Source organism: Jaculus jaculus, chromosome 5 (genome assembly GCF_020740685.1).
Source record: "Jaculus jaculus isolate mJacJac1 chromosome 5, mJacJac1.mat.Y.cur, whole genome shotgun sequence".
Lineage (NCBI taxonomy): Eukaryota > Metazoa > Chordata > Mammalia > Rodentia > Dipodidae > Jaculus > Jaculus jaculus.
Window position 1 is genome coordinate 104525160 of NC_059106.1, and position 19726 is coordinate 104544885.

The 19726-nt window shown below is 39.7% G+C and overlaps 1 protein-coding gene and 1 pseudogene across 1 annotated transcript; both read right to left on the reverse strand.

The window, feature by feature from the left end:
- Positions 1-3243: 3243 nt before the first annotated feature.
- LOC101616602 lies at positions 3244-6193 on the reverse strand (annotated as a pseudogene).
- Positions 6194-10713: 4520 nt separating this feature from the next.
- On the reverse strand, positions 10714-12342 carry LOC123460791 (RNA-binding protein 7-like). Its single transcript, XM_045150161.1, has one exon. The coding sequence runs from the start codon at positions 12299-12301 to the stop codon at positions 11507-11509; it is 795 nt and encodes a 264-aa protein (XP_045006096.1). The 5' UTR covers positions 12302-12342; the 3' UTR covers positions 10714-11506.
- Positions 12343-19726: the final 7384 nt, after the last annotated feature.

Genomic DNA, 19726 nt, shown 5'->3' on the forward strand with positions numbered 1-19726 from the left:
CCCTCCAGTAGGCTCCAGTGCCTGGTCCACATGGGCAACTTAAAAAGAGGAGAAGGAAAGGGAGAGGTGTGGGTGATTAAGGAGGATTTGGGAAGGAGGCAGGAAAGACACACAGCGGCACATCTCCCTGATAACCAAGAGACCAGGCTGCCTGTGATAATCCCAAACACTTGAGCTTTGCTGCCTGACATGTTAATATAGGTTCTGATTTTGAGGTAGAACAAATGTATATATGGAAACATAGAATATGCAATACAGTTACACAGGTCTGCTATGAGAACCTTAGCTGAATGTATGTCATGGCTTTAGCATCTTAATTTTCTTTTTTGGTTTTTCGAGGTAGGGTCTCACTCTGATCCAGGCTGACCTGGAATTAACTCTGTCATCTCAGGGTGGCCTTGAACTCATGGCAATCCTCCTACCTCTGCCTCCCGAGTGCTGGGATTAAAGGCGTGCGCCACCACGCCCGGCTAGCATCTTAATTTTCAATCAGCCAACTCAACTCTATTAATGTCAAGAGAAGAGTTTCATTTCCATTTTAAGTTCCTACAGACCAAAGGACAAAAATAGAATGTGGAGATAAAAATTGCTACCAATACAATTTTATTGGAATATGGAATGTAAACAGATATTTCAAACAATATAGTCTTATCAAAGTGTATGGTATTATTAAATAGTTAATAAAGAAACTCTAAGTATAATGGGGTTGTAGCCACCTCTAGCTCTAACCTAGGTGTATTAGGTCCCCAGAGTTGAGGAATGAATGGCTCTGCAGCCAGGGAGAGGGGCGGCTGGCAAACTATGTCAATGACAAGTTCCCCAAGGAAATTTGCCCTATTTCTTTTTTTTTTAATTTTAATTAAAAATTTTTTAAATTTTTTTCTAATGACTTCCATGATTATAAACAATATACCATGGTGTGGTGGTTTGATTCAGGTGTCCCCCATAAACTTAGGTGTTCTGAATGCTAGGTTTCCCAGCTGATGGAGATTTGGGAATTAATGCCTCCTGAGGGAGTGTATTGTTGGGGGCGGGCTTAAGGGCTTTATAGCCAGTTTCCCCATGCCAGTGTTTGGCACACCCTCCTGTTGCTGTAGTCCACCTTATGTTGGCCAGGGGGTGATGTCCACCCTCTGCTCATGCCATCGTTTTCCCCTGCCATCGTGGAGCTTCCCCTCGAGCCTGTAAGCCAAAATAAACCTCTTTTTCCCAGAAGCTACTCTTGGTTGGGTGATTTCTACCAGCAATGCAAACCAGACTGCAACAGTAAAGTGGTACCGAGGAGTGGGGTTGCTGCTAGACACCTGACTGTGGCTTTGGCCTTTTGTAGCTGATTTTCAAGAGGAATGTGGAAGGAGTTGAAATATTGGCCTAAGAGATGCCTTGCAGTACTGTAAGTACAGCCTGATGGACTAATCTGGTCAGAGCTGAAAGACCTGAAGGCAGTAAGAACTATGGACTGTGAGGTTTGGCTTATGAGGGTGAGAAAAAGCTTTGCCTGGACTGGGCTAGCAGTTTGTGTGAGAAGCTTGCTCTTGTGCCCGTGTCCTGAGAAGTTGTGCAGGGTTGCTTTGCGTAGAAATGAACTGGTGTGTGCAGAGGGATATGGCACAGAAAGAAAAATCTTTGGGTGAACTCTTGCCCGTTCAGCTGCAACTGAGAGATTACAACCTTTGAGACTGGGCTAGCTGACCTGCGCTGGGGCAAGGGAAAGAATGTCAACTCTTTTGAAGGGGCCTGAGTGATCAAGGAGTCCTGTTCTTCAAAGTCTGCTTTATTCCCCCCTGGATTAACAAATTGGCACCCTACCTGGTATCGTGGAGTATAAGAAATGCTGGAAAGAGGGTCATTGAGTTTGCAACACGGTCTTGTGTTTTGAAAATGGCCATGGGCAGTGTGAAGCGGGTTTGCTGGTTGCCTGCATAGAGACCCCATGGGGCCATGAGGATGAACCGTGGCTTGCAGTGGAGACCCAGTGGAGATGCTGGGACCATGAGATGGCTGCCAAGGAGCTGCCGGCCCCAATGAAGTTTTCCAGGACTGTGAGGAGCCTAGCTGGAGGGGCGGAATTGGAATGCCAGAGACTTGTTGCTGGTTAGAATTATCGGACTTGAAGATTTGTCACTGCCTAGAGTTGCTGGACTTGAAGCTACAGAGTTTGATGTTTGCCCTGGTTGTTTTAAATCTTGTATTGGTTGAATGTTTATTTGCTATGCCCAAAGCCATCTTTTGCAGTGTGAATATTTATTCTGTGCCATTCTGGGTTTTTTTGAGGTTATGTTTTGGTATTATGGCTCAGTTAAAAGATCTTGAATTATGGGGATAAATGAACATCATTGAGATTGATAAAAACTATGGGGACTTTTAAAGTAAGACTGAAAGCATTGTATTTTACATCATGTATGGATATCAGTTTATGGGGGCCAGGGGCGGAATGTGGTGGTTTGATTCAGGTGTCCCCCATAAACTTAGGTGTTCTGAATGCTAGGTTTCCCAGCTGATGGAGATTTGGGAATTAATGCCTCCTGGAGGGAGTGTATTGTTGGGGGCGGGCTTAAGGGCTTTATAGCCAGTTTCCCCATGCCAGTGTTTGGCCCACCCTCCTGTTGCTGTAGTCCACCTTATGTTGGCCAGGGGGTGATGTCCACCCTCTGCTCATGCCTTCGTTTTCCCCTGCCATCGTGGAGCTTCCCCTCGAGCCTGTAAGCCAAAATAAACCTCTTTTTCCCAGAAGCTACTCTTGGTTGGGTGATTTCTACCAGCAATGCAAACCAGACTGCAACACATGGTAATGCCCTCCCTCCCTCCACTTTCCCCTTTGAAACTGCTTTCTTCATCATATCCCCTCCCCCTCTTAATCTGTCTTTCTTTTATTTTGATGTCATGATCTTTTCCTCCTATTATGATCATCTTGTGTAGGTAGTGTCAGGCACTACAAGGTCATGGATATCCAGACAATTTTGTGTCTGGAGGAGCATGTTGTAAGGAGTCCTACCCTTCCTTTGGCTCTTACATTCTTTCCACCACTATTTCTTTTTTTTCTTTTAATAAAATCTAGTTTTCTTTGCTAATGTGAAATTTAGCATAGTGGATCTAAAGCTTTGACATTTGCTCCAAGAACCCCACTTCCTACCTATCTTCTTCTGTCACAGGACAGCCTTGCCTACACATCAGTGCCTATATGTGAAGACTCCTTTGCCACCTCATTCATGTACCATCTATCAGAGCTGGTCAGTTTTCCTGTCAATGGAAGAAGGGTTCCTTTCAAAAGATCATGCTTGCTAACATGCAACCCACACTCCACATGTCCATGCTCTAATCATACATCTGACAATCCACAAGGAGTTCTGGTCCCTTAAAGTGCCAGAAGCCACATGGACATTGTACTCCTGAGCAGGATTATAAAACTCTGCTAGACCCCAATTGATCAGTCAGCTTTTTTTGTTGGTGATCTATCACGACATTGTGAGTTTTCATATCCCTGCATGATTCCCTTGCTGTGGCAGTAATCCAGAGTCTTAAGTAGTACATACATATAAAACCAGATATCAAATTCTGTCAGGATCTGGTAGAGTTGCTTAAAATCTGTATTACTGATATATTCAAATACCAAAGATGGTGTCTTTGACATGCGATCCTTTACACATGGGATCCTTTACTGTGTCAATCAGCTTTTTTTTTTTTTTTCTTTAAATTTGTTCCACCACAAAAGTTCTCCAGAATTTTAACATCTCGTTTCATCTTCTTTTTTTCACTGGCTTGGGAATTTTCACAACTACTATCTCATTGGTAATGTTAATGGCCTCAAATACTTCACTATACTTTCCCTAACCAAGTTTCTGAACCATTTGGTAATCATCTTGAATACCCCAGCTGAGGATGTGGGCTTCATCATCACACTAGTTGCAGCTCAGACTGTTCACCTCAGTGAACAAGCCCAAATGCCCAGCAGGAGGAGCGTGGTGGTGGAGACTGCTCCAAGCGGGGCCACAGGGGCAGATGGAAGGACAGACCCACAGATGGGCAGGGGGTCCAGGGAGGATTGAGGAAACACCAACCATGGAGTTCAGGGAGGAGCTACAGGGCTGGTGCTTCATGGAGGCCTCTGCTGGGCATGTGGTCCCCAGGAGAAGGTGGTGGCACAGCCACCACCAGGAAAGGGGCCCTTGTGTTTCTTCTTAACTCCATAACACACCTATAGATATTTCTCTACTAATTAACCATTATTTTCAGGCTTTGGAAGAGATTTCCCCTGGATTCACACTGATGTAAAAATAGACAGATTTTCCACTCCATCTCTGGTGCTGGTTCTGTAAGCTATAGTTTCCCATATAATATCAAGGTCAACAAGATTAAGATATTTTAAATAGTCTTGTCTATTTATTTAAACTCTAAGTGTAACATAAAAATCAAAACTAAGCCTTTATTTTGTTACATAGGACACCTGTTTACAATAGATTTCTTAAACATTATACTCTTATATGCTTTCCTATTGGGTAAGACTTTTATTTATTTGCTATAAACTTATTCTAATAGATGAAACTGGGCCTAATTATATAAAATATATTTCATTGTATTATATAAGCAATATAATTATATAAAACATAATATAAAATAAACAACTGGAATAACAAATTATCAAGACTAATCAAACTTTTAGTTTTTCAGCCTAGCATACTTTCATTAGTTCTCCTAAAGATAAGACTTTTTGCTTTGGACCAAGTAAGTAAAGACTATAAACCTTCTATATTAAAGACTTACACAAAAAGAAACCCTTAAATCTAAACTTTAAAATTAGTTAACTTCTTAATCTCTATCATATTTAAATTTAAAATAATTTATTTCAAATATTGCTTCAATACTAATCTCTTACCTACCTTACCTAAACAAAATCTTTATATTTCCACAAATTTAAATTAACTTTCCACCAAGTTAACAACTCCTTCTTCCTTACCTATCACCTATATTACTAGTATTTTCAACCTTAAATATAATGTTCATGTCACCTGTAAATGTCATATCACATACAAGAAAACTTATACATGGATAATAAGCAGATCATAATGGCTAATAGATTTGACATGATCTAGGAGTTTCTTTCCTAATGGCTCAGATAACTATCACTCTCCTGAAGAGCTGCCTCCTTGCCTGTTCATAAGACTGACATGGGGTAATAGCCTACTAAATACAGAACTGCACAATGAAGTTTGGCAAATGGGAAACTAAAAGCTGAAACTCTCAAAAACCACACCTGTGTGACTAAGATTTCAATGATGGACTACAATGGTTATGGAGAGGTAAATGTTACCAATCCAAAGCCAATAATATTTTGGGCTATATTAGCCTTTTCATGGCCAATAATATTATTTCTCTGCATGTGACCTGATATCTCTCTGTGACCAACTAAGATGTCTATTGCTATAAGTTAAGAAATCTCACAGCTCTACTCCCTTCAAGTTAAACTTATCCTGTCTCTGACATGTACTTTATTTCCCTGATTATGATAACATTCACACTCTCTTTTGGTCTTTGCACACTCAGATGCTTCACTGAATTCCTCCAAGATAGAATCCTCACCTTCACTTCACAGCAAGTCACTGAATTCTTTTTGTTTTCCATTTTATTATTTATAATAATGTTAATTTTTTTTCCTTTTTATTGGCAGCTTTCATAATTACAGAAAATAAACCATGATAATTCCCTCCCCTTCTCCACATTCACCTTCACAGATCTACACTCCATCATATCTCCCCCCTCCATTAGTCTCTCTTATTTTGATATCATCATCTTTTCCTCCTATTTTGAGGGTCTTGTGAAGATAGTGATAGGCAGTGGGAGGTCATGGACATCAAGGCCAATTTCCATCTGTTCAGTTGCATTATAAGCAACTTTGGCTAATCTTTTGGCTCTTACATTCTTTCCACCACCTCTTCTGCAATGGACCCTGAACTTTGGAATATGTGATATGTTTTAGTACTGAACATTTCTTCATCATGTCTTCTCTGTACTATGGTGCCTTTGGAATCATCCCAGTGGTCACTGCCATCTGAAAAGAGAAGTTTCTCTAATCAAAAGTGAAAGTAGCATCAATATATGGGTATGAATATTAAGTAAAGTGCTTACAGGGAAGTTTGGTGAGAAAAATGTATGCATTTAGTCAGGTAAGAGCAGGCATTACACTCCTAATGTCCATGATCTCCCCCACCATAGGCTTTTGATTAGGTTTTAAGTGCCAGGCATGTATTCCCTTCCATAGAGCAAGTCTTCAGTCCAATTAAAGAGCAGTTGATTTCCCCCATAACAGACATGCCAGTACTGTACCCTTTGGCTCATTTGGCCTGGCCTGCAAAACTTGAGGCTTGAAGTGTCTACTGTTTTCAATACTGATGGCTTCTGTTTCTCATAAGGCTGCACGCAGTGCAGCTTTTTCCAGGTTTCTGTCAGCTGGTCTACCAGGAGACGGTTTTCAGCTCAGCCCCAGTTTGATTTCTTGGTGACCTTGCAGCCCAGGCATGTGGAGTCTTCAGAAAAAGGGTCTTATCATCTATTCCTGGTGGGAAACCAAGAGCCTTGGCAAAGTCTGTAATGTTTTTGGGGCATTAGGAACCTCCCTAGCCAACAACTCACTGGAAGGTATCCCATCCCTTGCACTGGAATTTTTCTAGTAACAGTCTACGGTTTCTGGGTGTGCCATTATGCAAAGAAGTAGGTTGCCATGTGGCTTATTTACAATATACTGAATTTTGATTACCTCTCCCCCACACTACTTTTACTCAATCTCTTCTCCTGACCTCATTTAGGCTATTCCACCCACATTAACCTGTCCATCTACTTACATATATACAGTACCATACCCTTAAGTGCACCTCTCTCCTTCCTCCTTATAGCCCCTTTCTAGCTTACTGGTCTCTGCCACTGGCTTTTACTCCAATTCACACATGAGTCTGAACATTTGTACCTAGGATACATATATGAGAGAAAACATGCAATGTTTGGCTTTCTGAGCCTGGGTGACTACACTTAGTTTAATCCTTTCCAGATCCACCCATTTCCCTGCAAATTTCATAACTTCATTTTTCTTTACCACTGAGTATAACTCCATTGTATAAATTTACCACATCTATATTATCCATTCATTTGTTGAGGGATATCTAAGCTGGTTCCATTTCGTAGCTATTGTGAATAGAGCAGCAGTAAACATTGTTGTGCAAGTATTTCTAAGGTAGCAAGAAGAGTCCTTAGCATATATGCCTAGGAGTGCTATAGCTGGGTCATATGGTAAATCTATTTTTAGCTGTCTCAGGAACCACCACACTGATTTCCACACTGGCTGTACCAGACTACATTCTCACCAACAGTGTGAAAGAGTTTCCCTCTTTTTTGCATCCTTGCCAACATTTATTGTCATTTGTGTTCTTGATGATAACCATTCTGACAGGAATGAGATGTTATCTCAAAGTAGTTTTAATTTGCATTTCCTTGATGGCTAAGGGTGTAGGACACTTTTTTAGATGTTTATATGTAATCCGTATTTCTTTTGAGAATTCTCTATTTAGTTCCACAGTCCTTTTTTTTTTTTTTTTTTTTTTTTTTTGAGGTAGTTTTTCACTCTGGCCCAGGATGATCTGGAATTCACTATGTAATCTCAGGGTGGCCTTGAACTCACAGTGATCCTCCTACCTCTGCCTCCTGAGTGCTGGAATTAAAGGCGTGCACCACCACAAGTGGCCATAGTCCATTTTTTAAGTGGGTTGTTTGATTTGTTATTGTTTAGTTTTTTGAGTTCTTTGTAGATTCTGGATATTAATACTCTGTCAGATGTACAGCTGGCAAAGATTTTCTCCCTTTCTGTAGGTTGTCTCTTTGCTGTATTCACAGTGTCATTTGCTGTTTAAAAAAAAAAAAAAAAAAAAAAAAAAAAAAGCTTTGTAATTTCATGAGATCCCAGTAGTTTATTAGTGATTTTATTTCCTGAGCAACTGGGGTTATATTCAGAAAGTCATTGCCTATGCCGATATGTTGAAGGGTTCCCTACTTTTTTCTCTAGCAGTTTCAGAGTTTCAGGTCTGATATTAAGGTTTGTAATCCATTTGGTCTTGGTTCTTGTTCATGGAGAGAGATAAGGATCTATTTTCATCCTTTTATGCACACACGTACACACACACAGGTGTAGTTTTCCCAGCACCACTTGTTGAAGAGGATATCTTCTGTAATGAATTATTTTAGCGTTTTTGTAAAAAATCAGATGGCTTAGCTGCCAGGATTAACATCTGGGTCCCCTATTCTGCTCCATTCATCTACATGTCTGTCTTTGTGCCAGTACCATGCTGTTTTTGTTACTGTGGCTTTGTAATATAGCTTAAAATTGGGGGGTATGGTGATACTTCAAGCCTTAATAGTATTATTACTCAAAATTGATTTGGCTATTCAAGGTTTTTTGTGCTTCCAAATGAATTTTTAGGATTTTTTTTTTCTATTTCTGTGAAGAATACAATTGGAATTTTAATGGGGACTGCATTAAATGTGCAGATTGCTTTTGGTAAGATTGACATTTTCACAATATTTGGTCTTCCAAACCAAGAGCATAGGATGTCTTTCCATTTTCTAGTGTCTTCTGAAATTTCTTGTATGAGTATTTTAAAATGTTTATTGTAGAGATCCTTCACTTCCTTGGTTAGATTTATTCCAAGGTACTTTATTTTTTTGGGGGGGGGGGGCAAGTGTCAATGGGAGTGATTCCTGGATTTCATTCTCTGCATGTTTATTGTTAGTATTTAGAAAAGCTACTGATTTCTATGTGTACATTTTGTATCCTGCTTCATTGCTAAAAATTTTTATCAACTCTACAAGTTTGCTGGTAGAGTCTTTAGTGTCCTTTATGTATAGAATCATATCAACTGCAAATAATGATAATTTGATCTCTTCCTTTCCAATTTGTATCCCTTTTGTTAATGTCTCTTGTCTTATTGCTTTAGCTAAGACTTCCAGTACTATATTAAATAAGAGTAGGGACATTCAACACCCTTGTCTTCCTCCTGATTTTAGTCGAAAAGCTTCAAGCTTTTCCACATTTAGTATTATATTGGCTGTAGGTTTGTCATAAATAGCCTTTATTATGTTGAGATATGTTCCTTCTATTTCTAGTTTTTGTAGGCCTTTTAAAATGCAGGGATGTTGGATTTTGTCAGATGCCTTTTGTACATCTACTGAGATGATCGTGTGAATTTTGTCCTCCAGCCCACTTATGTAGTGTATTACATTTATCAATTTGCATATGTTGAACCATCTGTGCATTGCTGGGATGAAACCTACTTAAAGTGAATGGTCTTTTTTATATATCAGAATTTTGTTGAGAATTTTTGCATCTGTGTTCATGAAATAGATTTGTCTGTAATTTTCTTTTTTGTCCTTTGTGTGATTTTGGTATTCGGGTAATACTGGCTTCTTAGACGGAGTTTGGTAGAATTCCTTCCTCTTCTATTTTGTGGAAAAGTTTGAGAAGCAGTCATGTTAGTTCTTCCATGAAGGTCTGGTAAAATTCACCAGTGAATCTATCCAGACCTGGATCTTTTTTTAGTTGGGAGACTTTATAACTGCTTGGATCTCTGTACTTGTTATAGGCCTATTTAAATAGTTTATCTCATCTTGATTTAATTTTGGTAGGTTATATGAATCAAGGAAACCATCAATTTCTTTCAGATTTTCAAATTTAGAGGCATATGTATTCTTAAAGTATGTGCTTATGATTTTCTAAATTTCTTTGGTATCTGTTGTAATGGTATCTTTTTTCCTCTAATTTTATTATTTTTTGTCTCTTTTCTCTTTCATCCAATCAGATTTGCTGAGGGTTTATCAATCTTGTTTATCTTTTCAAAGAACCAAGTCTTTGTTTCATTGATTCTTTGGATTGTTATTTTTATTTCTATTTAATTAATTTCTGCCCTAATCTTTTTTATTTCTTCCTGTCTATTAATTTTTGTTTGCTTTTTTCTTCTTTTTCCAAGGACTTAAGATGAAGAATTAAATTGTTTACTTGTGAACTCTCTAATTTCTTTTTTTTTTTTAACGTTGTATTTTTAAATTTATTAACAAAATAAAACAGCCATTTCAGACTACTAACTTGGATGTTTTCTATCACACACACACACCAAAATGAAGAAATTTATTGCAATACAAAAGGATAATCAGTAATTAAAGTACTTCTTTATAATACAACCAATCTGTACAATTTGCCATTTCAAAATTGCCTGAAATGATTAGGAATTGTACTTATTTTGAAAAAAAAAAAAAAAAAAAAAAACCTTTCCTCTTTATAAAACCCTGAGGTGGAAGGTTATCAATGTAATAAAACTAGAACCACAATTCTTATTTCTGTATGAAATTGTATTAAGTTTTTTTAAAAAAAGTTATATAGAGGACACAATGTCTGTAATGCTGGAATGTAGAGGCATGGATACTTTTGACATACCTCTCATCCTTAGCATGCAGGTGCAGCCACAGCAATGGCCAATGCTACCTGGATGGATAATCCAGAGGACCCCTGGCCAAGTGATCTCAGTCATGCTAACATTGCTTAACAGTATTCCCTCAACTTCATAATCTATCTTCTGGTCTTTTGGACAATATTCAGCCTGAGCAAAGCCTTTCTGAATGAGCCATCACAGGGTTAATAGTGACCTAAAGATTAAGATTGTATTGACCTTGGTTTATTACCTTGCTAGGAAGCCACAACAGAAACTGCTTCAACAAATTGAGAAAGAGGTTTAATGCAATGTTTGTAGCTATAAGGCCTGGAGTGACCACCCCACTACACACACTCAGTCGACCTTGACACCAGCCTCATAAATAGCAGGGATGTTGTAACTCAGATGACGCCTTGAACTTGTGGAATGTTCTACAGTGGGCTTGGCCTGACAGGAAAGGCCTTCATCACAAGTTAAGCTCATGACTACTTTTGCTGAAATGACACCTTGCATGAGGATGAAAACATTCACAGAAGAGGGATTATCCCATGCCAGCTTCATGCTGGTGTTGGGCATGAGATCAAGCAATTTGTTGATGCAAAAAGACAGACCTTGGATAAACATGGACCCACTATGTTTCTGTATCTTAAGGAGTTGAAGGTGGATGGCCAAGGAGCTTCTGCCCCAGTGAATTTTCCAAATTCATGTAAGGCTGCTAATACTAGGGGAAGGAAGACCCGACTTTCCATTACTGCCATTAAACTATCCCAGCCAATCAAGCGAAGATTCTTGGATTATTGTGATACTGAATGCCCAAAGGTTGTGTCCCATGCTACAGAGGACATAAACCTTTCAAAGGTTTCTTCAGAATCTTCTACTGTTGACATGGGAGGCATCTACTTTTGGCAGCATAATTAGAAAAAAAAAAATTGTAAAGAAATGTGGTTAATTTGTAAAACTGCTTGTAGAGTTTTTCAAAATATTTCCAGACAACCTTAGTCAACAGGGCCTAAAATGGCCCTAGTCATGTCCTAGGAATACTATTAGTGTCGAGATGAGTGCCATTTTCCATCTCTACTGCTGTCCCTTCTGTTATCATAGTCATGGCTCCAGCCATCATGATTTCTGTCTTCATAGAAGAAATCATCTCTGCCTCCTCTGTAATGATAGTCAGACCCATGATCAGTGTAACGCTGCTCAGGGCTATGGTGTCTATCTGCTAGGTAGGGGTGAGAATTCTGTCTGGGTTTACGCAGTGATGACGGTGTATCCTGGCGCCACTGGGAGCTTGAAGACTGGTTGAAAGTATGATTATGTGACTGAGTTGATGGTGAAAATCCTGACTGATCCACATGTGGAGAGCCAAATTTCCCACCATATGACATCTGTCTCAAAACACTGTTCATCACTGCTTGTCTCTGATAATTTTCCGGAGAACAGAATGACCTCTGTGATGATGGAGTCATATTATCCACAGTCCTTTCATATCTGCTGCTAGGAGATGTGGTGGTAGGGCTTGAATTTCCAACATGATGCTGGGGATATGATAAACCAACATCCTGAGATGTATGACTACTTCCTGATCTAAACTGAATTTTGATGGGCCTCCCAAAAAGCTTGATTCCATTTAGTAGATTCATTGCATAAGGAACAGATACTTCATGTTTGAAATTCACAAATGCAAACTGCTTTGGTTTACCATCTTTATCTTTTGGAATTTTCACACTTATTACTGGTCCAGCCTGATGGAACAGCTCGAACAGCAGCTCCTCGGTCACTTTGGTGTCCAGGTTGCCCACAAAGAGAGTGCGGTCCGCCTCCACCACAGCGGCCCCCATCTCCCCGCCTACGCCCCAGGGTCGCAGCCCACGACCTCCACTGCGCACTCTCGGAAGCCCTCCACGTCCCGTGCGCCCCGATGTCACCACGTCAACGTCCGTCATGCTCGCTCTCCCGGGAAGTCGGGGCACGTGGGCCCAACTGCCTCTAATTTCTTAATATAGACCCTTAGAGCTATAAATTTTCCTCTTAGGACTGCCTTCATTGTGTTCCCAAGGGTTTGGTATGTTGTATTATCATCATTTGATTCTAAGAATTTATTGATTTCCTTTTTGATTTATTCAATGACCCCATTCATCATTCAATAGTTTACTGTTTAGTCTCTGTGAATTTCTGTATGCTCTGTAGGTTTTCTTGTTGCTGATTTGTAGTTTAATCCCATTGTGGTGAGATAGAATACAAAGGATTATTTCAATTGTCCTGTATTTATTAAGATATTACTTGTATCCTAGTATATGATCTATTAGGTCCTTTTGTTCCATGACATCATTGAATCTGGATTTGTTTACCTTTTGCTAGGATGACCTGTCCATTGATGACAGGAGGGTATTGAAGTCACCCACTACAATTGTGTTTGGTGTTATTTGTTACCTTAAGTCTAATAGTGTTTGTTCGATGAAGTTAGGAGCCCCAATGTTAGGTGCATGTAAGTTTAGGTTTGTAATGTCCACCTGTTGGAGAGCTCCTATAATCAATATAAAGTGACCTTCTTTATCTTTCCTCCTTTAATGTTGGTTTGAAGTCTATACTTTCAGATATTAAGATAGTGGCCCCTGCTTGTTTGCTAGGCCCATATGCTGTTTTTTTATCCTTTCACCCTCAGTGTCTATCTTTTATTAAGAGACGATTTTCCTGGAGGCAACAAACAGCAAGATCCTGCCTCTTAATCCAATCTGCAAGACTGTGTCTTTTGGTTGGAACATTGAGGCCATTGATATTAAGAGTTATTATTGGAAGATATGTGTTTATTCTTGCCATTCTTCTTGTTTTGTAGGGCTTCCTGTTTTCCCTTACTCTCTTGTTTTAACTGTTATTTGAGTGTGGTTTATTTTTTCCTGTTTCCTCTTGTGTGTGCTTTGCTTTCTCTTCAGCGTGAATGATTCATTCAAGTATTTTCTGAAGAGTTGGCTTAGTTGTCATAAATTCTTTTAGCTTGTTTTTGTTGTGGAATGTCCTCATTTCTCCATAAATTTGGGTAGATAGTTTTGCAGGATAAAGTAATCTTGGTTGGCAGTTGTTATTTTTCAGAACTTGTAATACATCATTCCAAGCCCTTCTGTTATCTGCATTGGCATTTATTTCCCAATTGGAGAAAATTCCCTTCTATGATTTTGGTGAAAATGCCTACTATTCTTCTTTTTTTTTTTTTAATTTTTTATTTATTTGAGAGTGACAGACACAGAGAGAAAGACAGATAGAGGGAGAAAGAGAGAATGGGCGCGCCAGGGCTTCCAGCCTCTGCAAACGAACTCCAGATGCATGCGCCCCCTTGTGCATCTGGCTAACGTGGGACCTGGGGAACCGAGCCTCGAACCGGGGTCCTTAGGCTTCACAGGCAAGCGCTTAACCGCTAAGCCATCTCTCCAGCCCCCTACTATTCTTTTAGAGTGAAATTCTTCTCCTTCTACTATACCCTGAATTCTTAGGTTTGATCTTTTCATAGTGTACCGAATATCTTGAAATTACCATTCATACCTTCCTATTAGCTTGTCTTTCTCTTTGTTGGATTGTATTAGGTCTGCCAACAGGTCTTCTAGTTTAGATATTCTGTTTTCTTCTTCATCCATTCTACTGGTAAGACTTTCCATAGAGTTTTTTATTTGACTTACAGTGTTTTCCAGGGCTAGCATTTCTGCTTGGATTCCAGGTCAGCTTGGGTCTGAATCAGACTCTGACCATAATAATGAAAGAAGAAAAAGATGAAGGCCCTATGAATCTGAAAGCATCAAAGGCAACAATAGTCAACTCCCAAAAACAGCTTAATTGAGAATGGTAAAGCTAACCAAGAATATGTAACCCATAACCTGCCCTGGCATGGAGAGAGAGATTAGCTCTTCCAGTGCAGGCCCCATGTACCTGCTGTTTGGTTAGTCGGCTTCATTACCTCTTGGGGTGGCTTCCAGTCTCACCAATGCTGGGTGCACACCTGGATCCTTGGTGTTGCGGTATGGATCTGGTGCTTTGATCAGCTGCACTGGATGCCCTGCTGTCAGGGGCTGTGTGAGTTCTCTAAAGGTTTGTGGTTCTGATGGTTGGGGGATGGAAGAGTGCAGAAAGCCTGGAGTTGTACTCAACCTGCTCAGCTGGTCCCACCTGTATTCTCTTCAGCTGGTCTCTGCTTTTCAAAAAAAAGCCTTTTGGGTTTTTTGCTTTTGCAAGGAGGTTGGTGATGTTGGCAATCTCCTCATTTTGTCTCTGCTCCTGCAGCTTGGCACTGGGCCAAGTGGATGTGTGGCTCAGCACAGGTTGGGGCTGTAAGTCCCTCATGGAATTCTGGCTGGTTTCCTCCTTTCTGGTAGATTTTGGCTTGTTCTGCTTCTCTGCTGTGGCCACTAATAACCTATGCACCTTCACTTTTCAGAAGAAGAATGTATTTTGCTGTGGTTTTGCTTAAATCCCTCCCTAGGCTTGTTTGGTGTGACTCCTATGCCACCTTCTTACCCAGAAGTGCTCTAAGTCTTTCTAATCATTTCATTTTCCACTTTTGTCTATTTGAGCCAAAATCGGAACCTCATGTTTGTCTAGCAAGCACTTTACCAGCCTCTACTTTAAAAAATATATTAATTTATTTCACTGAGAATGATCTGTTCCAGGTTCGACCATTTTTCTTCAGATTTCATTGTGTCATTTTTCCTTACTGCTGTGTAGAATTCCATCTTGTAGATATACCACATCTTTGTTATCCATTCGTCTAATGATGGACATCTGGTTTGATTCCAGCTCTTAGCTATTACAAATTGAGCAGCTATAATCATGGTTGAGCAAATTGCTCTGAACTGAGGTGTGGAGCATTTAGGGCACATGCCCAGTAAGGGAATAACTGGGTCTATTGGTAACTATAAAGAGAGAGGGGGGGGGGAATGAATATGGATGCACAAGGGCCTCCAGCTGCTGCAAACAAACCCCACATACATGTGCCACTTTGTGCATCTGGCTTACTGGGTCCTAGGGAATCAAACCTGGGTCATTTGGCTTTTCAGGAATGTGCTTTAACTGCTAAGCCATCTCTCCAGTCAGTCCTAGGGAATCTGCCTGTCCCTATCTCCTCAGTGCTAGGATTATAAGCATGTGCCACCATGCATGGCTTTTCCATGTGGGTTCTTCAGTCAAACTCAAATCAACCAAGGTTACTTTATCCTGAAAAACTCAAATCTTCATGCAAGCATGGCAAGCACTTTACCAACTTAGCCATCTTTGCAGCTCAAGGACTCTCAAATGCACATGACATATTCTATATTGGAGCAATGGAGAGGCATTGAAGACTTTGTGCTCCTTTGTGACCACAAGTGTGGGTTCTTCAAAGATTGGGACCACTGGCCTGGTGTGGATTGGCCTCTCTGGGGAGACAAAGGACCTAGAATCTAACCACAGCCCTGATATCTGTACCCATTTGTTGAGGGCTCTCTTGTTTTGGCTATATTCCTGCTGGCTGAGGCTCCACTTGAAGCTTCCCTCCCTACCCTATACCTAGAGGATTTCCTTAATTAATCCACCAAAATTTATTAGGCATCTACTGTGTGCCATGTGTTTTATATTCATTATTTCTGTGACTTCCTCCAAAATTCCCACAAGAGGTACAGCTCAGGGTCAGATGAAAAAACCAAGGTCAAAAGATGGAGTTAGTTAAAAACTGCCAAACTCATAAGCTGAAGTGTGACTAATTGCCTCAGAAGATGCACATGTTTCATGGTATCCCCATGGAGATCAGTAAATGCTCACTGAATCAATGAATAAGTGAGTGGATGAATGAATGGTGAGAACACTTCATGAATCCCTACTGCCTCCATGTCTGGTGGGTTTTGGGTAAGTAAGTGGAAATGAGAGATTTGAGTGGGACTCAAGTTGAGAGGGAGCATGGATGTAACCTGGAGGCAATAGGGATTCATGAAGTGTTCTAGCCAGAAATGGGAGGATTTATTTGCTAAAGGAGTGGAGTTCATGAAGTATGTCACTAGGGGTCACTCCAATCTTAGTGTAGGCTATGTTTTGAGTTGTGCTATCAGTGACACAAGTGGCTTTTTTTTTTTACCTTCATATATTTTATTTATTTATAATGAAATGAAATCTCTTTAAATTTTATTGAAACATGGCAAAGGAAATCATAAGTTAAGAGATGAGCTTTAAAGAAACATGAATACATCTACATAAATTTTAAGATATACAATATATAATGGTTAGATACCAAAAGTAATATCTTCCTAGTTGTTTTAGAAATGTACTTAATGTTACAAAATTGGTATTTATGCCTTAGAACATAATATTACATACAGACTCAGTATCTATTTATATGATTAAAATCAATTCAATTGGTTTAGTAATGGAAATAAATTGCTTTGATAATGTCCTGTTTAATGTCTTAGCAATACATACAGCAAAGCAAAATTTGTTTGATTGTTTGCTATTACTTCTCAAAGTTAACTTCTGAGCTTCTCAATGGATGCTGAAAATTTCTGTCATGATTGAAACTGTGTATGCTTATTGCTGTCAAAACCTGGACATGACTTTTCTGAAATAAAAATTAATTATGCCTTTATGAGTGTGACTTATAATAAAAGTAACAAAACTGTTTCCATCTTCTAACTTATAGAGATATCTTGTATTTAAAAATAATTATTAGTGACATAAAAAGTAATGACCAAAGAAATGTGTTTGTTTCACCTATAAGCTGTCAGTCAGTATTATTACCATACATCCTCTGTGACATCATGATGATACAACTCAGTTCCATTACCATCTTTAATAAGAATACTTATCAAATACTATTCAACCAAACATAAATATTTGACATAAGAAATCCCTTAAATACTATATTGAGAAGAGGAGGCAGGAGGATCACTAGTCTGGGCTATGGAGTGAATTCAAGGGTAGTCTGGACAACTTAGTGAGATCTTGTCTCTAAGTAAAATTGAAAAAGGGCCAGAGTTGCAGCTCAATAGTAGAATATTAGCCTAGCATATAAAAAGTCCCACTAGGTTCAATACCACACAAACCTAAAAGTAATGTTAACATAAATAAATTATTATATCAGGATAAATGTCAGAAAAATAAATTTATAACAAAAATACAGAAATGCTGGATGAAAATATTAAACTGCTATTTTTAAAAAAATTTAATTTATTAGTTTTCTTTTCAGTAAATACAGGCAGTTTGGTACCATTGTTTAGGCTCATCTGTGATTTACCCCCTCCCATTGAACCCTCCTTGTTGATGTAAATGGGTTGTGCATTGTGGAGTTAGCCCCCAGTTATTGGTATGATAAATGTCTCTGCAAATCATGACCCAACATGTGACTCTGACATTCTTTCCGCCCCCTCTTCCGCAAAATTTCCCTGAGCCATGTTGGGTTCATTTTTGGTCTGCTCCAGTGCTGAGGTGTTGGGGGCCTCTGAGGCTCTGGCTCTCTGATTTGGTAGGAGTTGATTTTTCTCTGCGTTGGTCTCCTTCCCCTTTGTGCTGGTATCCGGTTCACAGGAAAACATCACCCTTGCTTGTTTCGCCAATTGTCCTTAGTTTCATTTGGGCCCCTTTTGAGGTATGTTGGGGCAGCTTTCTCCTTAGGATCTGCATCTACCTGAAAAAGAGAAGCAGATTCTCCAACGGAGAGTATGTTAGCACCCGGAAAATTGAGATAACACTTACTTTTTTGATAGACAGTTTGATAGGTGTAGTCCCTCTTATACCCCGTGATTGATGGTAGCTTGATATTGTAGAGTGGGCATGTGTTTGGGTATGGTTCTGACTTGTTTCCCAGCTCCAGCTATGGGTCTAGTACCACTGAGTGGATCAGTTAGCCAAATCAAGAGCAGTTGGTTCCTCACCATGGCTGTGTACCACTATTGCACTTGTGTGGGCATCACATCAGGTTATTTGTTGTTAATTAGGTTAAACAATGAGTTGATTGGACAGATCTTGGTCATTTCCCCCAGTCGCCTATGTAGCACCTTCTGGCACTAGACACGCTGACTGTCTGGGGACTGACTCTCTCCTGGCTTCCAGCCATGTCATTCCATTTTACGTGTCAGCTGCGTATGGAGTCTTCAGCAATAGGGTCTTACCACTGGCCTTTGGTGGGTCATCAAGTACTCTGACAGAAGTCTGTCATTGTTTTGGGAAACCTTGTAGGTTTCTCTGATCAAAAGCTCATTGTGGATGGTAGGCCCAAACTGGAAGTGGGGGTTACAGGTCAGTGTCCACAAAGAAATTGAGGAAGAACATAACTAATATACATGAGTTAGAGAGGAGAGAGATAGAGGGGAGAGGGGGACAGGGAGGGAAGGAAGATGTAGAAGATTTAGGTTAGTCTTGATCCTACCCTCTCCAGTGTCTTGTGGTTCAGGTGTTTCCTGTAAGGGTCTAGTGAAGGTTCAGCCATTTGGTCTATCTTTTAGGAAGTAGAATTTTATGGTACCATTGCCATTTGGGTCCAGATTACTGTTTTCCACCCTTCGATGCCCTCCCCGCCCTCCCATCCATCCTATTGTCTAGTCCATGAGGTGCTTGCTGGGTATGTAAGGTATCTTGGGTAGATTCAGGTTAGGTGTTGTAGATGAGTGAGACTATGTGTCGATTTTTTTTCTGTGATTGGGCAAGTTCGCAGAGAATGATCTGTTCCAGGTTCAACTATTTTTCCTCAAATTTCTTTATGTCATTTTTTTCTTATTGCTGTATAGAATTCCATTGTGTAGATATACCACATCTTTGTTATCCATTCTTCTAATGATGGACATCTGGGTTGATTCCAGCTTTTAGCTACTATAAATTGAGCTGCTACAAACATGGTTGAGCAAATCTCTCTGGCCTTTGGTTTGAAGGTTTTAGGGTAAGATGCCCAGTAAGGGTATAACTGGGTCTGTTGGTATTTCCATAGTCAGCTTTTTCAGGAGTCTCCATATTGCTTTCCAAAGTGGTTGTACCATACTGCATTCCCACCAACAGTGAATGAGTATCCCTGTTTCTCCACATCCTCGCCAGCATTTATTTTCATTTGACTTTTTGATGTTGGCTATCCTTATTGGAGTAAGGTGGAATCTCATAGTTGTTTTAATTTGCATTTCTCTGATGATTAGGGATGATGAACATTTTACAAGTGGCTCTTTTTAAATTCATTATTTTTGCACTTTCTAGGTGTGGTGTGCATGCATACAAGTGAACATGTTCATGTACCTATGGAGAATAAAGATTGACAGTACTTGCCTTTCTCAGTA